This window comes from Cydia strobilella, chromosome 23 (assembly GCF_947568885.1).
Source record: "Cydia strobilella chromosome 23, ilCydStro3.1, whole genome shotgun sequence".
In the NCBI taxonomy this organism is placed as follows: Eukaryota; Metazoa; Arthropoda; class Insecta; order Lepidoptera; family Tortricidae; genus Cydia; species Cydia strobilella.
Window position 1 is genome coordinate 2,854,590 of NC_086063.1, and position 19,308 is coordinate 2,873,897.

A 19,308-nucleotide genomic window follows, 5' to 3' on the forward strand; every position below is an offset into this window, starting at 1 on the left:
AATATCTTTCTTCATTCAAAGAAACTTTATTCTTAAAGATGTTTAAAATAGTGAGTTTTTTTTCAAAGCAAATTAAACTTACGTAGATAGACGGCGCTGTACGGCGCCATAAGTTTTGTGGAAACGAAATTAGCATAGAAATAGAAAAGTGCTTGACAACTTAGATACCCATATACAGGACAGTACAGCGCCATCTACGTCAGCTATTAAAGCGGACACAATAATCTGACCTACTTTACTCATTTTTAAGTAGGTACAGTCGAAGACAAACATATCGATCCAGACGAATGGCTCAAAAATATGTGAACACGACTTTATTGTCTAACTTCTAAGGTGTAAGAGCGTACACATATTTTTGAAACTGGGAATGTATATATTTTTATGCCCTTGACTGTATAGTTTCTTTAGGAGAAAATTACATAGGAGTAAGTGGAACCGAACGTATTAACACTTTTATATTTGTCTGTACGTACTGCGTCTTAAATTATGTACTATGCTACTGTATCTGGCACGTTATGGCAAATATTTATTAGTTAGACCAGAAATATATGTATATACAAAACAATTGATTATTTGAGCTATAATAGACATGTGCATTTGAAAAAGTGTATGGTAGTGCTCTGGTTCAATTCAAAATATAGACTACAAAGAGGCAAGTTAACAGAGAGCTCTATACAACGCCGCGAGCCTCGTATTTTGTAATTGGCGCTTTTACGTTCTCTATTGTTCTCTACTTGTCTTTAGTACTGCTTATTACTTAATTATTATTTTTTCAACTAATTATATTGTCATAGAATTATCAGTTTTGTGTTTATAAATTTCTGTTTTCATACATGCTTTTAATCGTAATCGTCTCTTAAATTAATATTTTCTGTGACCTTTGCTTTAAAAGGAAGACTTAGAAAAATAATACGTAATAAAAAAACATAATATTCGTTTATATTTATGAAACAGATGGAAAATACTAGGCTATTGACTGAAAACCCGGATTTCTACAACTAAATGCCATTGTACATACAAAATCATTTCAGTAACATTTATGAATAAATAAATAATCTGTCTGGGTGTTTATTCACTGAATTACTTTACTGTTAAAATGCTATGCTCTGTACTGAGTATTTAATTTAATTGTTACAACTCAGAAATATTGACTAACAAAACATTTATTTTAAACATATAAAATATCTAACAAAATTTGGCACTAAATAAAAGCACGTGTTGAATTATTAATTTCTGCGATTAAAAATTTAATAAAATTCAAGCCTCGGAAACAAAGTAACAGTATGAATATTTTAATACCAATTATAAATATTTTTCATATTGATATTAAAATAAACACAAGTATAAGTATATTTAATTTTAGTAGTAAAACATTGAATAATAAATGTGTCTTAAGTATTAAAAAATCTCATAATATACATTAATGTCGGTATGATAACCAGTGGATTTAACATAATTCATAATTTTAACAAATGTTCAAGTAATAAATACATAAGAGATCATTCAGTATGGATCTATAGGAATATAGAGTTAGACCAAGAAAAGTATGCAACGATTTTGATAGCACACGGAGTGCAAGTGTTATTTATACGTGATAATGTCATAGAAGATTGACGTTTAAAATAACACTTGCACTGCGTGTGCTATCAAAATCGTTGCAGACTTTTATTGGTCTAACTTTAATTGTGTTAAGTGTCTGGGATTACGTTTTATATTTATAGTTGGTCAAACCAATTTGTCAGTCAGTAACAACCAGGAAAATTATACTCATCCCTTTCTTTTGGGTGCTAGTACTAGTGTAAGACAGAGATAATATGATTCTCTCTGTCTATGTTTGAAATGAGACAGTCCTTTGACAAACTATAATAGCGTTATTCATAAACGTTTGTCAAATATAACAAATCATTGATAATCGTTTAGCCATATTCTTCATTTTGACATTTCTGTTTGTTAGGAAGAGACAAAATTTAACAGAGGTATGTAAATTTCAAAGTTTTATGAATAAGGGGGTAAGCATAAATATTTGTGACGGTTTCGGCAGAAAGGTACTATATTGTTGGATATCGATAGGTATATGTAGTCCATTTTAATTGAATCTTTATGGCATTAATGCTTTATAGACTACCAACAAGTGCCCTTTTGCTTGATAACGTCACATTTGTCCCCATTTTGTCCCAGACACTGCCACATGGTTAATCTTACTTGACTAGCAGCCTTTTATTTATAATTACAGTAGTTATAATACAAAATTTAAATATTAAAAAGAGAATTCGCGTAAAATGGAAGATAATGTGAGCGAAAATTTATAAAAAAGGACAATGTATAAAAACACGTATTAGAAATAAATAATTTATAATATAAATAATTTGGGGCTATAGTCAAATCGATGTTTGACATAATTTCGATAAGAACAAGTCTTCAAAATCATCTTATTACATAATATACACCGATATTTCATTCAATTTCTGATATTACTTATCTTACAAATCTTTTAGAGAAAGATACATCCGTACAATATGTTTATTATACATGTATATCTCTTTTATTTTATTTTTAGCAATGCAAAAATGTTTACCGTGTAATATAATTCTTGAAATCATTCATGCCTTCATAATAATTTAGAGTAAAATACAACAAATCTTGAAGTAAACACCAAGATAGTCTCAACGTATAAGCGTGCGAAAAGATTTTAAAATATACACTACTTTTTTTGATAGATTCGGACCAAGCTAACTCTGCATGGCATTTACAATGACAGAGTGTGGCAAAGACAAACATTTAATGTCAAATTTCTATAAAATAATGACGAATATAATGACGCTTTCTTAGTTTGTTCTTTTTAAGTCGGTACAAAGTTAGCTTAGACGGACTTTAAACACAATAGGGAGTATTACTGCAAAATTCTGCCGCCAGAGTGCAGCACTAGCACCTATTGAAAACCATAGAGTAACTTATACATAATGTACCTTAAACAGTTTTTTGACAAGTTCTCACTGTGACGTTAATGCATCAAGGCGGTTTGCTTACAATCGAAATTTCGTTATCTGCCTCTCTATCGATCGAATTTGCAAGAGTGATAGAGAGGCAGAAACCTAACTTTCGATTTTCGTGTTTCGCGGTAGGCCCTGTGATCGTGCTAGTGACGCCCTCTACGCAGTTTCGCGTCATATTCCCTATTGTGTGTAGATTTTTTAGCGCCAGCGACGTAACAGTACTGTACAATAAGTTCTAACATCGCTTAAAACCGGACAAGTGTGAGTCGGACTCGCCCACTGAGGGTTCCGTACTTTTTAGTATTTGTTGTTATAGCGGCAACAGAAATACATCATCTGCGAAAATGTCAACTGTCTAGCTATCACGGATCATGAGATACAGCCGGGTGACAGACAGACAGACGGACAGTGGAGTCTTTTTAATAGGGTCCCTTTGGGTACGGAACCCTAAAAACCAGACTACCTAGAACTCTGCCTAATAGACGAATCGTCGTCTGCAAAACTGGCTCTATTCCTCCTCTCACACCTTTTCTGATGCTGTCTTATGAACGCGCTCAATCTGTTCAGTAAGAACTGCTTATCATGCCCTTCGAGGACTAGTTGATTCTTTAAAACTACCACCATATGCCTATTGGCTGCCGCTACAGCCCAATAGTAGTATAAAGCGAAAAGCATAACAGCGAACGCTGGAATCGCGAAAGTGGACGTTCCTATGAAGAAGACGAACTCTCTTATAGCGGGCGGTAAACTTACGAAAGTGTGTACAGCGAATGACCAAACAGTTGTCAAACCTCTATAAGGTCCACAGTTAACTGAAGGATATATTTCAGCGATAGAATAAGCCACCGGGACGATAGACACAACGAAACCTAGTAGCAACACTGACATGAAAAGACTTTTGGATTTAGACGCTTTATACACAACTGGTGAAGGCGTGCAATTGACCAAGCAAGTGAATTTTTTCACGTAGAATATTATAAAGTAAAACACAGTCCCGATTATAGGTAGAAATGGACAGAAGAAAGTACCCATCCAGATTATAGTTTGCGTATAAACTATGTCTAACACATGTTTAGGTAAATAAAAATCTTGTTCGCCAATGATTTTAAAGCACCGACTAACAGTATGCCGAGCTATGAAAGCTCTAGGTAAATTGATAAAGAATGTTGTGAAGAATTGCAACGCGAAATCGGTAAGTATCAACTTGTACAGTTGTTGGCCTACGTAAGTTTCCCAGCATTCTAAGGCAAGAGAATCATCGTTGTTATATGCACAAACTCCACCGTGTTTCCCTGTGATTCTGTGATATATTTGGCTTAATAGAACGCCTAAGGAAGATAGTCTGAGCAGTACTGTCCTGAGCAATGTTACTATTATAACACTCGCTGGAGTATAATCTTCAAATTTGATTAAATAGCTGAATAGTTCTGGTACAATAATATTCAAAGCGACGATGCAAATGTATGGAAGAAACTCGAGTAAGGTGGTTTGCAACTGGCTAAAGGAATATGATCCTTCTCTGAATAATCTTAAGGTTATAGGTTGCGCTTGCGTTGCATTAGCAGATTCGTAATTCGATTGCAAATTCGAGTCTGTTAATAACTCTCCGAGTTTATCTATAGTATAGTTAAATGTTAAATAGATAAGTATGCCTGAAGCTATTAATATGGCAAACACGATCAAATTGATGAAAATTCGTTTTAAATGCAACAGTATTTGAGTTTCCTTGCTTCTAAGTTGCTTTTCCTCTTTAAACCTCTCCTGTTCAAGACATCCTTTGACTTCGTTGTATATCGCTTTGTGTTTTATTTTCGCCGACTTATCATTATGTATGCAGAAATCCCATCCCCCAAACACCAGGTTACAATACATGTAGAATTGTCCCTCGCTTTCTACTAACCTTTCTTTGAATCCTTTCGCTCCGGTTTTGACTATAGCTATCAAAGATAATAACGCCCAAGAGATAGGTACTAATATATAAGCCAAGGGCATGTTATAATACATACCTGAATTCAGCAAACCCTCTAAGAAGTACGTATATATTTGGTTGCTATACACACCGTAGAACAAGAAGGTCCTTTCCATCCATCCAGTGCCTTGTATTACATCAAAAAAAATATTACTGTCAGTTAAATTCTTTTCCAAATACGCTTCGGAGCAACATTCAGTCGAGTTAGGGAAGTTCTCATTACATTCTTGAGTGTCTTCGACTAGTAAAGTCTTTGGTAATATTAGGAAGGTAACTACTACTAGTGATATTACTAGGTTTAGGAATAGTAACCAACGTAGGAATAGGAAGTATGATACTACACCAGTGCCGAAGCTGCCCTCTATCTCTCGCATGGGGGACTGCCAAAGTTCCAGTTTTCCCATTACTTCTGTGAACCGGATACGGAAGCGATGCCATACTTTTCTTTGACGCCATTGGAGCTGCTCGAAACCAACGAGGCGGAGTTTTGTAGCATTCTGGAAGTTCCAAAAAATAATTAGCACAAAATATACTCAAGTTTCGATTTAGACCTATTTATTTATTTATACACACTTGCTACTTTCTATTAACGTCAATTCTCTTCATCTAATTGCGGATCCGAGATATGTACCTAAATAATAAGTTTTGGCAAAAATTTAATTTTTGGTACAAGCTTTTATCGCTGACTGTACTTTTCTTTCCACAGGCAACTAATACTCATCGAGACAATTCTAAAAACCCCAAACACTATTAGGCTGTGTTGAACACAGAGTTCATATGGCCATCTCCTGTGCCCATCATCAGATCAGCTCGATGGTACCATAATATTGCATTGTCACCCGACTTACTTATATGTATGCAAATTTTCTGCTTCATTGGAAGTCGGGAAGAGGGTCAAATTTAACTTGCAAGATTTGACCCGTACAAACATACAGTCCGTTAACTCTCAGAATGACCTTCGGATTTTAGAAAGATACATCGGGTATCGGCGATAACACGCGAAGGTGATACAGCTGTTCTGCTTTCATAAGTCACAAAAAGTTTTAAACTTACCGCAAAAAGTTAAGGATACGTATTGTCTCAATGTAAAATAAGCCCTAATCTAATGACATTATGTTTAATATTCGGTTGATGACTATATTGCGATTTGACTTTTTGTCATAATCTAAATAAAATAGAATCAGAATTTGAAATTCGAAAACAAATTTGAAATTATATAGAGTTGATAATATCAGTTACATATTTCAATTCATATGGTAAAACTATACAATTGGAAAATTGTGATATTATTGTTATGGTGGTATTAACTAGTCTTATATAGTTTAAGGCTGAAAAGACGACTGCACTCTTTGGGTGTTGAATTGCAACTAAATCAGTAATCAGTAAGAGACTGTCATTTTCTATTACGCGATTACATCCGATTTTACCCGAAAAACGAATGTCGTTCTGAGAGTTAACGGACTGTAGTTACATAAGTAAATACATAGATACTAACATAGGTACATTGCAAGTTAATAAAAAGCTTGTAAATAATATTAATAAAACAATTACGAAAGGGTTTTAATATGACAATATAGGGATCTACATCGACTAGTATACAGTTGGTATTGTATTTTCAAGTAAATTTGTGGGCCAATCCCGGCGGCACTGCAATGCCGGGCCGACCCGTGACGGGAGTGGAGCGAGCCCCGAACATCCCGTCGGTTTACAAAAATCAGTTTAATATACTGGTCCCTCAGTGAGGGAACTTTCAGATATTAAGCTGAAAAGAACAGATACTACACTTTGATCTTAGCCAAAAGGCCGAGAAGCGATAACATGACAAAATTGTTCGAAAAGGGACATTGAATCAGGAAAAATCTTAACACCGCGATGTACGATTTCCACTGGAGTAGCGCAGCGACATCTAGCGGCAAATTGAGTAAACCAGTTACACTGGCGCGCCCAATCAATTAAGCACCTTAAGGTATGGAAACGTTGGAAGACTTGCCGAATACCGAATATTCGGCCCATCATCTCTAATATACAAATACTTAAATTTAAATATATAGAAAACACCCAGGAACAAATATCTGTGCTCATCACACAAATGTATTACATCACACATATTCGCACGTATATCGTACAACGTTTTACGGTAGGTACATACACACATTACTGCAACTGTAAACTATAATATAGCCTTGGTGAACGTGTACATATCAACAAAGAGTGTTCAAGAGTACCGCGCGTGTAGTTACTCAATTTGCCGCTAGATGTCGCTGCGCTACTCCAGTGGAAATCGTACATCGCGGTGTTAAGATTTTTCCTGATTCAATGTCCCTTTTCGAACAATTTTGTCATGTTATCGCTTCTCGGCCTTTTGGCTAAGATCAAAGTGTAGTATCTGTTCTTTTCAGCTTAATATCTGAAAGTTCCCTCACTGAGGGACCAGTATATTAAACTGATTTTTGTAAACCGACGGGATGTTCGGGGCTCGCTCCACTCCCGTCACGGGTCGGCCCGGCATTGCAGTGCCGCCGGGATTTGCCCACAAATTTACTTGAAAATTATAAATTCCATCCATATCGTGTATATATAGTTAGACAAAGGAATGTCTCATTTCAAACATAGACAGAGATAAACATACTATCTTTGTCTTACACTAGTACTAGCACTCAAAAGAAAAGGATGAGTATAGTTTTTTTTGTTCTTATTTATTGCCAAATTGGTTTGACCAACTATAGTTAACCCTTAAATGCATAATGATGTATATATGCATCGTATATTTGATAGTCCGTGGCTCAATATGCAGCTATCCAAAATATTATTCCCTCAATCTATACAACATGACACATCTATTTCAATTTATTAAAAAGTTATACAAAAAATCATGCATTTAAGGGTTAATCCATACTTTTTATCATGTAAAGCAACTAATATATACAAAATCGCAATTTTCCTATTTCCATACTATGGGTTCTCACTGTTCTCAGTTGGACGGAGACGTCGCATTCACTTATTCATTTCTTTTGTTTTGCTTTAATGCAATGTCCCATATAGACATTTGATCCTAAAAACAGTACAAGTGCGAGTCGGACTCGCCCACCGAGGGTTCCGTACTTTTTAGTATTTCTTGTTATAGCGGGAACAAAAATACATCTGTGAAAATTTCAACTGTCTAATTATCACGGTTCATGTGATACGGACTATTAATAAAAATTTGTAATCAAGCCTATTCCATTTTCTAATACCATTAATTACAATTTGACTGTCATTTTTCCTTGTATTGTGGGCCGCTAGAGGGTATAAAGTCAAGCCAAGATAACTCTGCAGCGATTTTTATAGCACATACGTGTAAATGTTATTTTAAACGTCAAACTTCTATGAAACAGTATTAAGTAAAGCTTTACCTGTAGCCTGGCCTTGAGGTCCCTTTTTTGGGTCATGGGCACCGGCATGGCCTTGATCTGCATGATCTCCTCCCATGTTCGTTCCTCATTTGACAGGTTCTCTGTAAGAAATAACATAGAAATATTTGTGCCATTTTCAATCAAAAGGGTACTTATTGTCAATAAGGCGTTATTTCCATATAGCTTCAATTTGAAATCAACCTAATTGACAAGCGATAATGTGGTACCTTTTGGTTGAAAATGGCACATTTGGCTTTCATTTACTTACAGTTTTACACCATACTCTGTCAATCTACCATTTTTATTTTTGGAGTTTGAAATTACACTTTATGTGCCAAAAGTAAGTAAGTAAGGTTAGGCATTAGGGCTTATTGCATGTCATAAAAATTATGAAAAATATATATGTAGGTTAGGCCAGGATTACACTTGTAAGTTTTACTTACGTAAGTAGGGACACAGCTATACTACAGAATGAAATATGAATATCGTTATCTCATTCTAGCAAATAGCTTTGTCCCTACTTACGTAAGTAAAACTTACAAGTGTAATCCTGGCCTTAGGTTAGTATTCCTTTTACGTCATTTTTTGGACTCATAAATACCAACCAATCCGATTGTCTGTTTTCCCTATTAGTCAGCTTGTCTCTAAAGAATCTTTACTGAAATTTATGTTCTTTTAATACGTTCATATCCAGTGATTTTGACAAAGTTTAGCCCAGTGTTTTTCAATCTTTTTCACAGCACGATCCCCTTGACATGGGAAAAAATTCGCTACCCCCTTTTTTGTATAAAATGTACTAATAAATATCCTGTTTATATGAAGCCATCTGATACGTCATACAGCAATGAACTCATACTACTGATAAAAGGACAACGACTTTGTTCAACGGTCAGAAGCAATTATTAAAAGGTGCACGGCCTTATTAAACTGCCTTGAGTTAACCGCCCCGATTAGTCACTCCGAGCTTCGTCTGGGCAGGTTCAGTAAAATGTGACATGTTGTGACATGGGGGAGGGGGGAGGCACAAAGTATGTAACGTCACTTTAACTTATTGAAAATTATTTTATTCGCTGTACAGTTAAACAACAAGTTTTTGAAACGATAATCGTTTTTAATCGTTTAATTTTCTTTACTAATCTGCATTTGGGTTATAAAATTACTAATATTTCTTTTGTTAAAAATATTTAGAACAAATATTAATAATACTTACTTAATTCGATTTGCCGATTTCATTGAAAAAATGTGAGGGGGAAGGGGTTTGCCAAATGTGACCAAGTGTGACAAGGAGGGGGGGAGGGGTCAAAAAACCTCGAAATACGTGTGACGAAATTAATGGATGAACCCATACCGATACAGGGGTCACTCATACAATGAAAGATACGTTGCATTCATGCTAACTTTCGTGAATCGAACTGGCCCGGTAAACAACATGCCAATCGCTAACGCTACGTAGCGAACGAAACGCAACTGTCACTGTCACACTAATATGGAAGAGTGATAGAGAGACAAAGCGATTCGATGGCGAAGTGCAAGCTAGGCCGCCTGTACCGTCAGAATGCGGACACGACCCTATCTGGGTGTGTGTGAGTAAAAGTAAGTTCCTTAGGGCAATAAGTTTAAAGGCCCAATACAAAGCACGTTAATACACCTGCATTTTGAACGTTGCTAATATAATTTATATTCATATTTCATATTTATTTACTCAGTGTAACAATAAACATTGTGTTTGGATTTTTGTGTTTTTAGGGTTCCGTACCTCAAAAAGAAAAAAAAACGGAACCCTTATAGGATCACTCGTGCGTCTGTCTGTCCGTCTGTCACAGCCTATTTGTATATAACTCAATACTCAAATATTTACTTATACCTATACTTTAAAGTGTAACTAATAAAGTTTCTGCTTGTATTACATTGGACATTACCACTTTCAAATTTTAACAGTAAGAATTACCTGTCACCATAATATTAACAATATCACTATAAAGCACTACCTATGCAGTTAACTATAACATAACTCCAGCACACAGATAAACTCTCACTCGACTGAAAAGATGGCGTAGACTGATTCGACTAAGGTATTGGTTATCGTGAGATTTCGCAGGTAATTAGCACAATTGTTGATTCGCGAATTCTGAGATATTGAGGTGAGTCCAGTTTTCTTACCAAAATACCAAACCTTTACTTACATTGTGTTAACACAAAGCACACACAAAATGGTGAAATCGATTTACGGTTTTAACCTATTTCCAATGGGTACGTAATATAACGTAGGTATACAAACTTATAATATAATGATCACAAACTATAGATTTAATTTGAATCTTTGTACGACATAAGGTTTAATAAGTAGATAGAACGTGCAAATACTGCGAATGCATAATAACAAAATGTATAACTGTACAATGTATGTATATTAAATTTCAAGATAAAATAATTTACAAATTATTATATAGTATACCGTCTGTATACCTACTAAATAAATGACATAATACACAAAATGTAGAGTTCTAAAACCTAATTTATAACAGTTTTAATTATAACCTACTTTTTAGTAGCAGTTTCTTCGCAGTTCTAATCTAACCTAACGTACTTTTCTGGTTGCAGTTTCTTCGTGTGCCCCCACACGAAAAAACTGCAACCAGAAAAGTACGTTAGGTTAGATTAGAACTGCGACCCTCATGAAGGCCATGAACACTAAATGTAGGCAGAAAAGTACGTTAGGTTAGATTAGAACTGCAACCCTCATGAAGGCCATGCACACGAAATGTAGGCAGAAAAGTAGGTTAGGTTAGGTTAGAACTGCGACCCTCATGAAAACGCAAGTTTGGCAGAACTCTTAAGTTGTGTTTACATTACAATTATGAATCGTACCTGATAGGTCCGGCAACATAGACAGATGTATGTCGCGGCTCTGCGTGGTGCGCGCGTAGGTGGATTGTCTTCGTTCATTCTGAGACCGCACACGTTTCACTGTCGTAGCTGGAACACAAAATAAATTATATTAATTTTATGACTTTACCAACGTATTTAGTACCTAGTGCCTACCTATATGTAATCACTACGCGAACAGCATGAAGGGACTATGAGACAGAAGCGACGCTAGTAAGTAGCTGTAATTTTTGGGTAGAACTCACCCGCTCAAAAACTGCCCTATGCATCGACGGCAAAAGCATCGCTACATATTATGTAGGTTATTCTCTGGGTTTGGCGGTAAACCCCCTAACAATTGCCCTATTCCACTCTAAATACTACTTATACCAGCTCTCTCTCTCTCTCTCATATTAAGCTTTTTGTAGATTAATAATGAAGTATCTAATCGAATTTAAACTGTTGTGAGACATACTAATATTAAATCATTTTACGGTTTAGACTCACTTGTTTTAGTCACTCGCGCGACATGTTTCGGAGAGCCTAGGTCTTCTTTCTCAAGCACTAATAGTACGAGCAGCGTTCACGACGACCGTGTGTTGCGTACTGCCGCTGCCGCGCGCCGCGTCGCTCGCTGCGCGCGCGCCGAGAAAACCGGTTGGGGGAGGTCTTGCGCTATCGTTGTAGGCGGGCACAGTGGTGTGTTTGGGTTTGGGTCACCTAACACTTGTAGCGCCACACAGCACGAACTCACGCGCGCGAGTCGCGCGAATGACTAAAACAAGTGAGTCTAAACCGTAAAATGATTTAATGAAGTATGTCTTTTTTTTGACGGAGTGGTAAAATGCGTTACGCATTCCTTCGGCCTGGGGAGCCATTGGGGGATATGTGGGACTCCCTCCTGCAGCCATCCTCTCCTAAAGAGAGGAGGAGAGGAGATATACCCACTAAAAGCCACTCCTGCGACATCCGTCTTACCGTTTTGAAGGAGCTATAGGATGCCTGAGATTCTACCGTGACAACTGTTGGTAGAACTCGCCCTAACCAGCCTAAAACAGTTTTGATCCCAAATCTGAACCCTAGTATACTCACTTCTGGCCTGCTTTGAAGGCAATAGCGTTGCTAGAAGGTTGGTAGCTTGTTAGCATTAGCTCGCTGTCGATTGTCAAATAGCTCTTGCTTGGCTCCCGGGTACAACTCTTGATAGAACTCGCCCGACCACCCTAAAACACTTTGAATCCGACTTATGAACTATAGTACTGCATACTACACACTTTACTCACTTCGGGCTTGTTTAGATGGCAATAGAGTTGCTAGCTTGTTAGCATCGGCTCGCTGTAGGTTATCGAATAGTTCTTGCTCGGCACCAGGATATAACTCTAGGTAGAACTCGCCCCGACCACCCTGAATCCGACTTATGAACTATAGTACTACATACTACACACTATACTCACTTCGGGCTTGTTTAGATGGCAATAGAGTTGCTAGCTTGTTAACATCGGCTCGCTGTAGGTTATCGAATAGTTCTTGCTCGGCACCAGGATATAACTCTAGGTAGAATTCGCCCCGACCACCCTGAATCCGACTTATGAACTACATACTACACACTATACTCACTTCGGGCTTGTTTAGATGGCAATAGCGTTGCTAGTTTGTTAGCATCGGCTCGCTGTAGGTTATCAAATAGTTCTTGCTTAGCCCCAGGATATAACTCTTGGTAGAACTCGCCCCGACCACCCTAAAACACTTTGAATCCGACTTATGAACTTAGTACTACACACTATACTCACTTCGGGCTTGTTTAGATGGCAATAGCGTTGCTAGTTTGTTAGCATCGGCTCGCTGTAGGTTATCAAATAGTTCTTGCTTAGCCCCAGGATATAACTCTTGATAGAACTCGCCCGACCACCCTAAAACACTTTGAATCCGACTTATGAACTATGGTACTGCATACTACACACTTTACTCACTTCGGGCTTGTTTAGATGGCAATAGAGTTGCTAGCTTGTTAGCATCGGCTCGCTGTAGGTTATCGAATAGTTCTTGCTCGGCACCAGGATATAACTCTAGGTAGAACTCGCCCCGACCACCCTGAATCCGACTTATGAATTCTACATACTACACACTATACTCACTTCGGGCTTGTTTGGATGGCAATAGCGTTGCTAGTTTGTTAGCATCGGCTCGCTGTAGGTTATCGAATAGTTCTTGCTCGGCACCAGGGTATAATTCTTGGTAGAACTCTCCCCCCGCCTCCTCCCAGCCGGAGTGGCGGGCGTGGGACTTGCCCTTTGATGAGTTGCCGCCTGACATGGTTACGTCATTTTATGCTGCGAAAGAAAATGTTACTTTAATGATAATAAATTAATAGTGTTTCATAGTTTGAATTACAGTAAAAGAGTGTTTATTTGTATGATACGAGTAAGAGCTGAGAGTTTTATAAGTTACGGACTAAGTGCCAGTTGCACCATCCGCACTTGACAGACTGATCAACGTCACCCGGCGGTTTACTATGAAACTTTCCATACATAAAATTTTGCGAACTCTTTAACGGTGACAAACAGTTTGGTACAACCGACCCTAAGACAGCCATACTTAACCAGCGACCCGCTAGGCTTTTCTAAGTGGCCCGCCAGATGATCCTGATGGTATAGATACATAACCTTGACATTCGAATGTTACCTTTAAGCAAATTCATTTTGTGGCCCGGGGGACAAAACCGTCTTTGTGGCCCTTATACGAAAAGTTGAGCAAGGCTAAATTTAATAAATATTTACAGCGAATTTAAAAATACATTTACTGGTTATAACGCTCCAGTAGCTCACTTAGTAGAGCCACAGAATAAGTAATAGTATTATCCTACAGAACGGCCACGCACCGCCCCGCCCCGATTCGAATGACCTCGCCCCGCGACAGCAGATTGACGACCTTTTGCCGACCGCTCAGTACTGTTTTTAAGGCGGTTCCCTGAGCCAGAAGGCGAAAAATCTTCTTATATAATCATATTTTTCTAAAAGACGTTGATATTCGTAGACGTGGAAAAATTATATGTAATTCTTGATCATATTATCTTTAATTTATAAGCTTCCGATATGACACTTCGCTCGTTACAATTAATTCCCAAAGTAACCTCTAAGACTTTTATCCAACTTTACTCGGATATTTGTTATGTGATACTATAAACAAAAATAAAGAAGAAATAACAATCTTAACTTAAATAGGAATTCTACCGCTTTCGAATTTCGATATTGTAAGGTAACGTATTCGATCAAAATTGACACTTGGCGCGCATGGCCTTTCCCGTTCTTTCTTGCGAAATGTGACAGTGATAGCGGCATACCGATGGAACGGCCTTAAGCAACTTACACAATGACGCATGCCGCGTGTACAGATGTGCCGCACGACTTCGAATCTCACCCGAGGCATTTAATACTTACAAATATTCTTTATTCAAAAATACAATAGTTAGTGCTAGTTGCACCATCCGCACTTGACAGACTGATCAACGTCACCCGGCGCGCCGCGGCGGTTTACTATGAAACTCTTCATACAATAAAATTTAGCGAACTCTTTAACGATCACAAACAGTTGGTGCAACCGACCCTTAATCTAAGCAGAAATGTTTATGATCAGCACTAAAAACACAAAAAGCACTCTTCTCTCAATTAAAACTATAATAGGACTAGAACTAAGTTTTCTGATATCGATATGTTATCTCGAATTATCAGTATTACCGTAAATACGTTATGTTTATGGAAGAAATCGAATTATGAGGTATTAATTATAAGTGCTCTGGTATTTCCATACGTTTTCCTTTTACCTGTAGCGTTATTTAAATGAAGTAGGTAGTGGCTGTGTAGAATCAAATAGATGGTGACAGCCTGAGTGGCCAACTTTATCGTAACACATCTTTGTTACCATAGGAATAAGGTTGTGGACCGATATATTTTGCCACTTTGGCCGTCACTATCTATTTGTGACGTTTTCAACCAAAAGGTACCACATTGTCGCTTGTGTTAAGGTTGATTCCTAATTGAAGCTATATGGAAATAGCGCCTTACTGACAAGCGACAATAAGTACCCTGATTACAGGTATTACGGTCACAGGTATTTGACAGTTGGCTAGTGTATAATACCTAGTATGAAAACTAGGGACTATATACATTCAGATTTTTGCCACGTCGTACTCGATAGGTAGATAAAGCGTTTATTTGTTTGCTGCAAATACACACAATTTAAAATACGCACAATTTACTCGATCATCTCTTTTACCTCTCACTTTTGGAACATAGCCAGTTTTTTACCTAAATGTATGTTAATTTAAATGTTTGTCTGAAAATCCACTGTTAACTAAGTAACATTTAGTTTTTCAATACTATTTATATTATAACTGTCGTATATGTATAGCTGCGTATGCGTAAGAATCATAATTCCTAATTAAGCAGACCAGGTAAGTACACATTGAGGTCCTATATCAGGGGTCAGCAAACTTTCGAGAACAGCCAACCGCAGTAGAAATCTACGGAGTACTTATTGGCTATATGAAACTACGAGTTAGTACGAGCAAATATTAGGTGAAAAGTTGTATTGATAAATTTAAAATTTCGTATATAATAATAAGTTTCTGATAAAAATATATTTTTTTTTGATAGAAGTGAAACTAACATAAGTGTGTTAAAAATAGTAAAATGACAAACAAAGTAATACCTAGCTTAAGTCTCAAACAGCGCCAGATTAATTAATTAAAAACTACCTGACTCAACAGGAAACTATGAATCACTACTTTGGACAGGAAACAAAGACTAGGTACCTTATAACCACTAGCATAAGGTTTGAATTTGATTGGCATATCGTTATTTTTTCCCTAAAATGTTTTTACTGACAGATATTGTAAAAAAGTATTGTTCGGTTTTTGCAGAAGTTCGATGTACCTATTGTGTGAGATATATTAAATGTTTACTCGTAAATAAAATGTGTCTATATTTGGAATATTTGATTGTATCATGATGGTTGGTTTGATATAACCAAAGATAGATATAACTCCGTAATAAATAGATACAGTCTAAGGAAAAAACGTGCCTCGAAAATCAAGAAAATTTGGTTCTCGTTCAGAGGGCGCTACTAGTTTTGGCCTACAGTCGTATAGATGGCGTTGACGGTTTCGTTTGTTATTTAACAATTTTAACGCATATCAGTGAAAGAACATGGGTCAAAATCATAAAAATAATTAATGCAAATAAAAAAAATCATTTATCTATATTTAAATACATTCTATCGTATTTTTATAAATCTTCATTGTTAGTTTTAAAGTGTGTCGACAGATGGCAGTGAATTTACTGGGGTTACAAAATTTACTATGACAGTACCGCTCTAGTATAAGTTACTCTATGGTATAACACATGTTTTTTGATGAAATAAGCATAGTTTAGTTGTATTGTACAATATAATTATGAGTCAAATTTTGTTGATTGATTAATTGACCCCTAATTTCTGACCACAGTGTTTTAACAATGTTGCGTTACCCCAATATGACACATTAGAATTTTTATAACAATTAACTTAAAAACCCCAACACAATAACATTTATCAGCACCATTTATCTAAGTAACATCATAGTTGCTAATGCTTTACAGAAAACCACACTAAATTGATTCATTTGTAAGCTAAACATGCTACAGAACACACTAAAACACATGTTAAACTTATGAAGCATAGAAGACACCATAAAAAGCATTATTAAAATGTAAATTGCCCCCAACTTTCTTGTTCTCACTATACAAAATTTGCATTGCATAACTCTTGTCTGTTGCATTATCCTGAATGAATTTTTAGTAATTTTATAAGGTTCCGTACCCAAAGGGTAAAATTGGGACCCCAACTAAGACTCCACTGTCCGTCTGTCTGTCAACAGGCTGTATCTCAAGAACCGTGACAGGTAGACAGTTGAAAATTTCAAAGATGATGTATTTTTGTTGCCGCTATAACAACAAATACATAATATATATAATTGTGCCACTTTCAACCAAAAGGGTACTTATTGTCGGTTGTCAATAAGGCGCTATTTCCATCGTCCGAGAGTCCGACTCGCACTTGCGCGGTTTTTACATTTTTTCGAGAATGATTTTTTCTGCTCTATACAGTACAACCGAGGTTTTTGACCACTTCACACAATACAAACAATAATATGGAAGGTTATAAGGTTATAATGTGAACATTTGTGCCATTTTCAACCAAAAGGGTACTTATTGTCAGTTGTCAATAAGGCGCTATTTCCATATAGCTTCAATTCGAAATTAACCTTATCGACAAGCGACACTGTGGTACCTTTTGGTTGAAAACGTCACATTTTTCAACAGTCACCTTGCAGCCTTTATCTTGGGAACCAATATTTCTGCAGCAATTATGTAAAACTAGTTATTCCCTATGGAAAAACCGGTTTGCATTCCCTATTCCCTATCTATGATAAGTATTTAATATCATTATGATTTGTTTTATCGACTATAATCTTAATCTATGTATTTTTATTCAGCTGATAAGATATGGGCAATTTATCATCAATATCATCATGCATTAGACTTGTTATCTATTGAAACATTTGAAACATAGCCATAATAATGCTTATGTTAATGAGATATAGATTTTTTTGCAATTTGTGTCAGACAAAGGCACAGTATATAGATAGAGTAAAAATATATCAAATGATATACCATTTACTGAAAAAAAAACGGCCAAGTGCGAGTCGGACTCGCCCACACGACAGACAGACAGACAGATGGACAGTGGTCTTCGTAATAGAGGGTCCCGTTTTTACCCTTTGGGTACGGAACCCTAAAAAACAGGTACCGGTCCATAGGCTACAATACTGCTTACCATCAGTCGGGCTGTGTGCTTAGCTTAGCTAAAGCTAGCGCGACTGATGAATAATTACAATTATTAAGATGCACGTTTAAATTATTCATAAACTTAATTTAGGTTTTGTTCTATATTTAAACATTCGTTCTTTCTAAACAGGATTAATTAAACTAAAACTACGTCTTGTTAATGTGTCCTGTTATAGTTCAAAACCTCCAAAATAGATCGGTATTTGTGGAATACCGTTTTGTTTATTTATTTCTGTAAGTACGTGGAGGTGTCTATCTACAGAACCCAGAACATTGGATTGCGAAACAACTGTCACACGTACCGCATAAGAAAATAGCACAATTCCATGTAGAACACATTTTTTTACCTTCACCGACTTTAACACAATATAATTATTTATTTTTCGCAAAAAAATAACTGGAGATCACAAAAGAAACCGCAAGGAGTGGTGCGGCGTTCTGAAACTAATCTGCTCTGCTACATAGATTGTCACGAGAAGAACGAACATAATTCGATAACATAGTGTTCTTATACCTAGTTTCCATTGTTAGTTTTAAGGGCCGCGGAGATCAGAAAATATTTTTATAAGGAAATAGCTTAATGATAATTATTAAGGAAAAGTGTGAGATTTATTCAGCTTAGTTCGTTTTAATAAATAGTTTCAGAACGCTTGGCCCTAATTGAGCTGTCATTCAGACATTTCACACATACACAGAGCAAAGTTGATTGTTCACTTCGAAATGCCCTCATTTTCATCAATTATTGTATTTAGACATCGATACCACTTACCTCTCAATTTCACACACTATTCAAGCGTATGTAAATTAGTTATTATTGTAATCATAACTGATTCGCTACACTTTTTGTTCTTTCAAAAGAAAAATATTATCGATCACTTTTATTTAGGAACATGGTGAATGAAACTCCTGTAAAACTTGTTTCAGCATTTTTTAAATCCTTGCTTTAAATTGAGCATTTTTCGAAACGGAGATAAGTCTATTGAGGGGAGAGGTAATAAGGGTTTCCGATTTAATATCCGCAGCTATCGGAACTCGGTGAAAAACGACAACCTCTCACCGTTCGCGTAAACAAATCTCTGAGGAAATTTTCTTCATGCAATATCCGGTGCTGCTCACCATTGGTTCGTTTACGCGGTAATTTTAGCACCAACCAATAAGAAGGATCAACGATAGGACGGGCCAATGGGAGACGTTTGACGTGAACAGTG

At 36.6% G+C, this 19,308-nt stretch overlaps 1 protein-coding gene and 2 non-coding genes across 7 annotated transcripts; 1 reads left to right on the forward strand and 2 right to left on the reverse strand.

Moving 5' to 3' along the window:
- Nucleotides 1-2,225: 2,225 nt before the first annotated feature.
- Nucleotides 2,226-19,152, reverse strand: LOC134751779 (transmembrane channel-like protein 7). Of its 5 annotated transcripts, none has more exons than XM_063687263.1 (5): nt 18,870-19,152; nt 13,355-13,549; nt 11,223-11,330; nt 8,355-8,455; nt 2,226-5,459 (listed from the first exon to the last, which is right to left on the reverse strand). In XM_063687263.1, exons 2-5 carry the CDS (start codon nt 13,530-13,532, stop codon nt 3,453-3,455), a joined length of 2,394 nt encoding a protein of 797 aa, XP_063543333.1. In that variant the 5' UTR covers nt 13,533-13,549; nt 18,870-19,152; the 3' UTR covers nt 2,226-3,452. The 5 variants fall into 5 exon arrangements, with proteins under 5 accessions (XP_063543333.1, XP_063543334.1, XP_063543335.1 ...); XM_063687264.1 differs by lacking the exon at nt 18,870-19,152 and adding an exon at nt 18,403-18,536; XM_063687265.1 differs by lacking the exons at nt 13,355-13,549; nt 18,870-19,152 and adding an exon at nt 12,837-12,944.
- LOC134751931 (U2 spliceosomal RNA) lies at nt 6,585-6,777 on the reverse strand. Its single transcript, XR_010128728.1, has one exon. It is a non-coding gene; the product is annotated as a U2 spliceosomal RNA (small nuclear RNA).
- On the forward strand, nt 7,309-7,501 carry LOC134751924 (U2 spliceosomal RNA). The gene has a single exon (XR_010128724.1). It is a non-coding gene; the product is annotated as a U2 spliceosomal RNA (small nuclear RNA).
- Nucleotides 19,153-19,308: the final 156 nt, after the last annotated feature.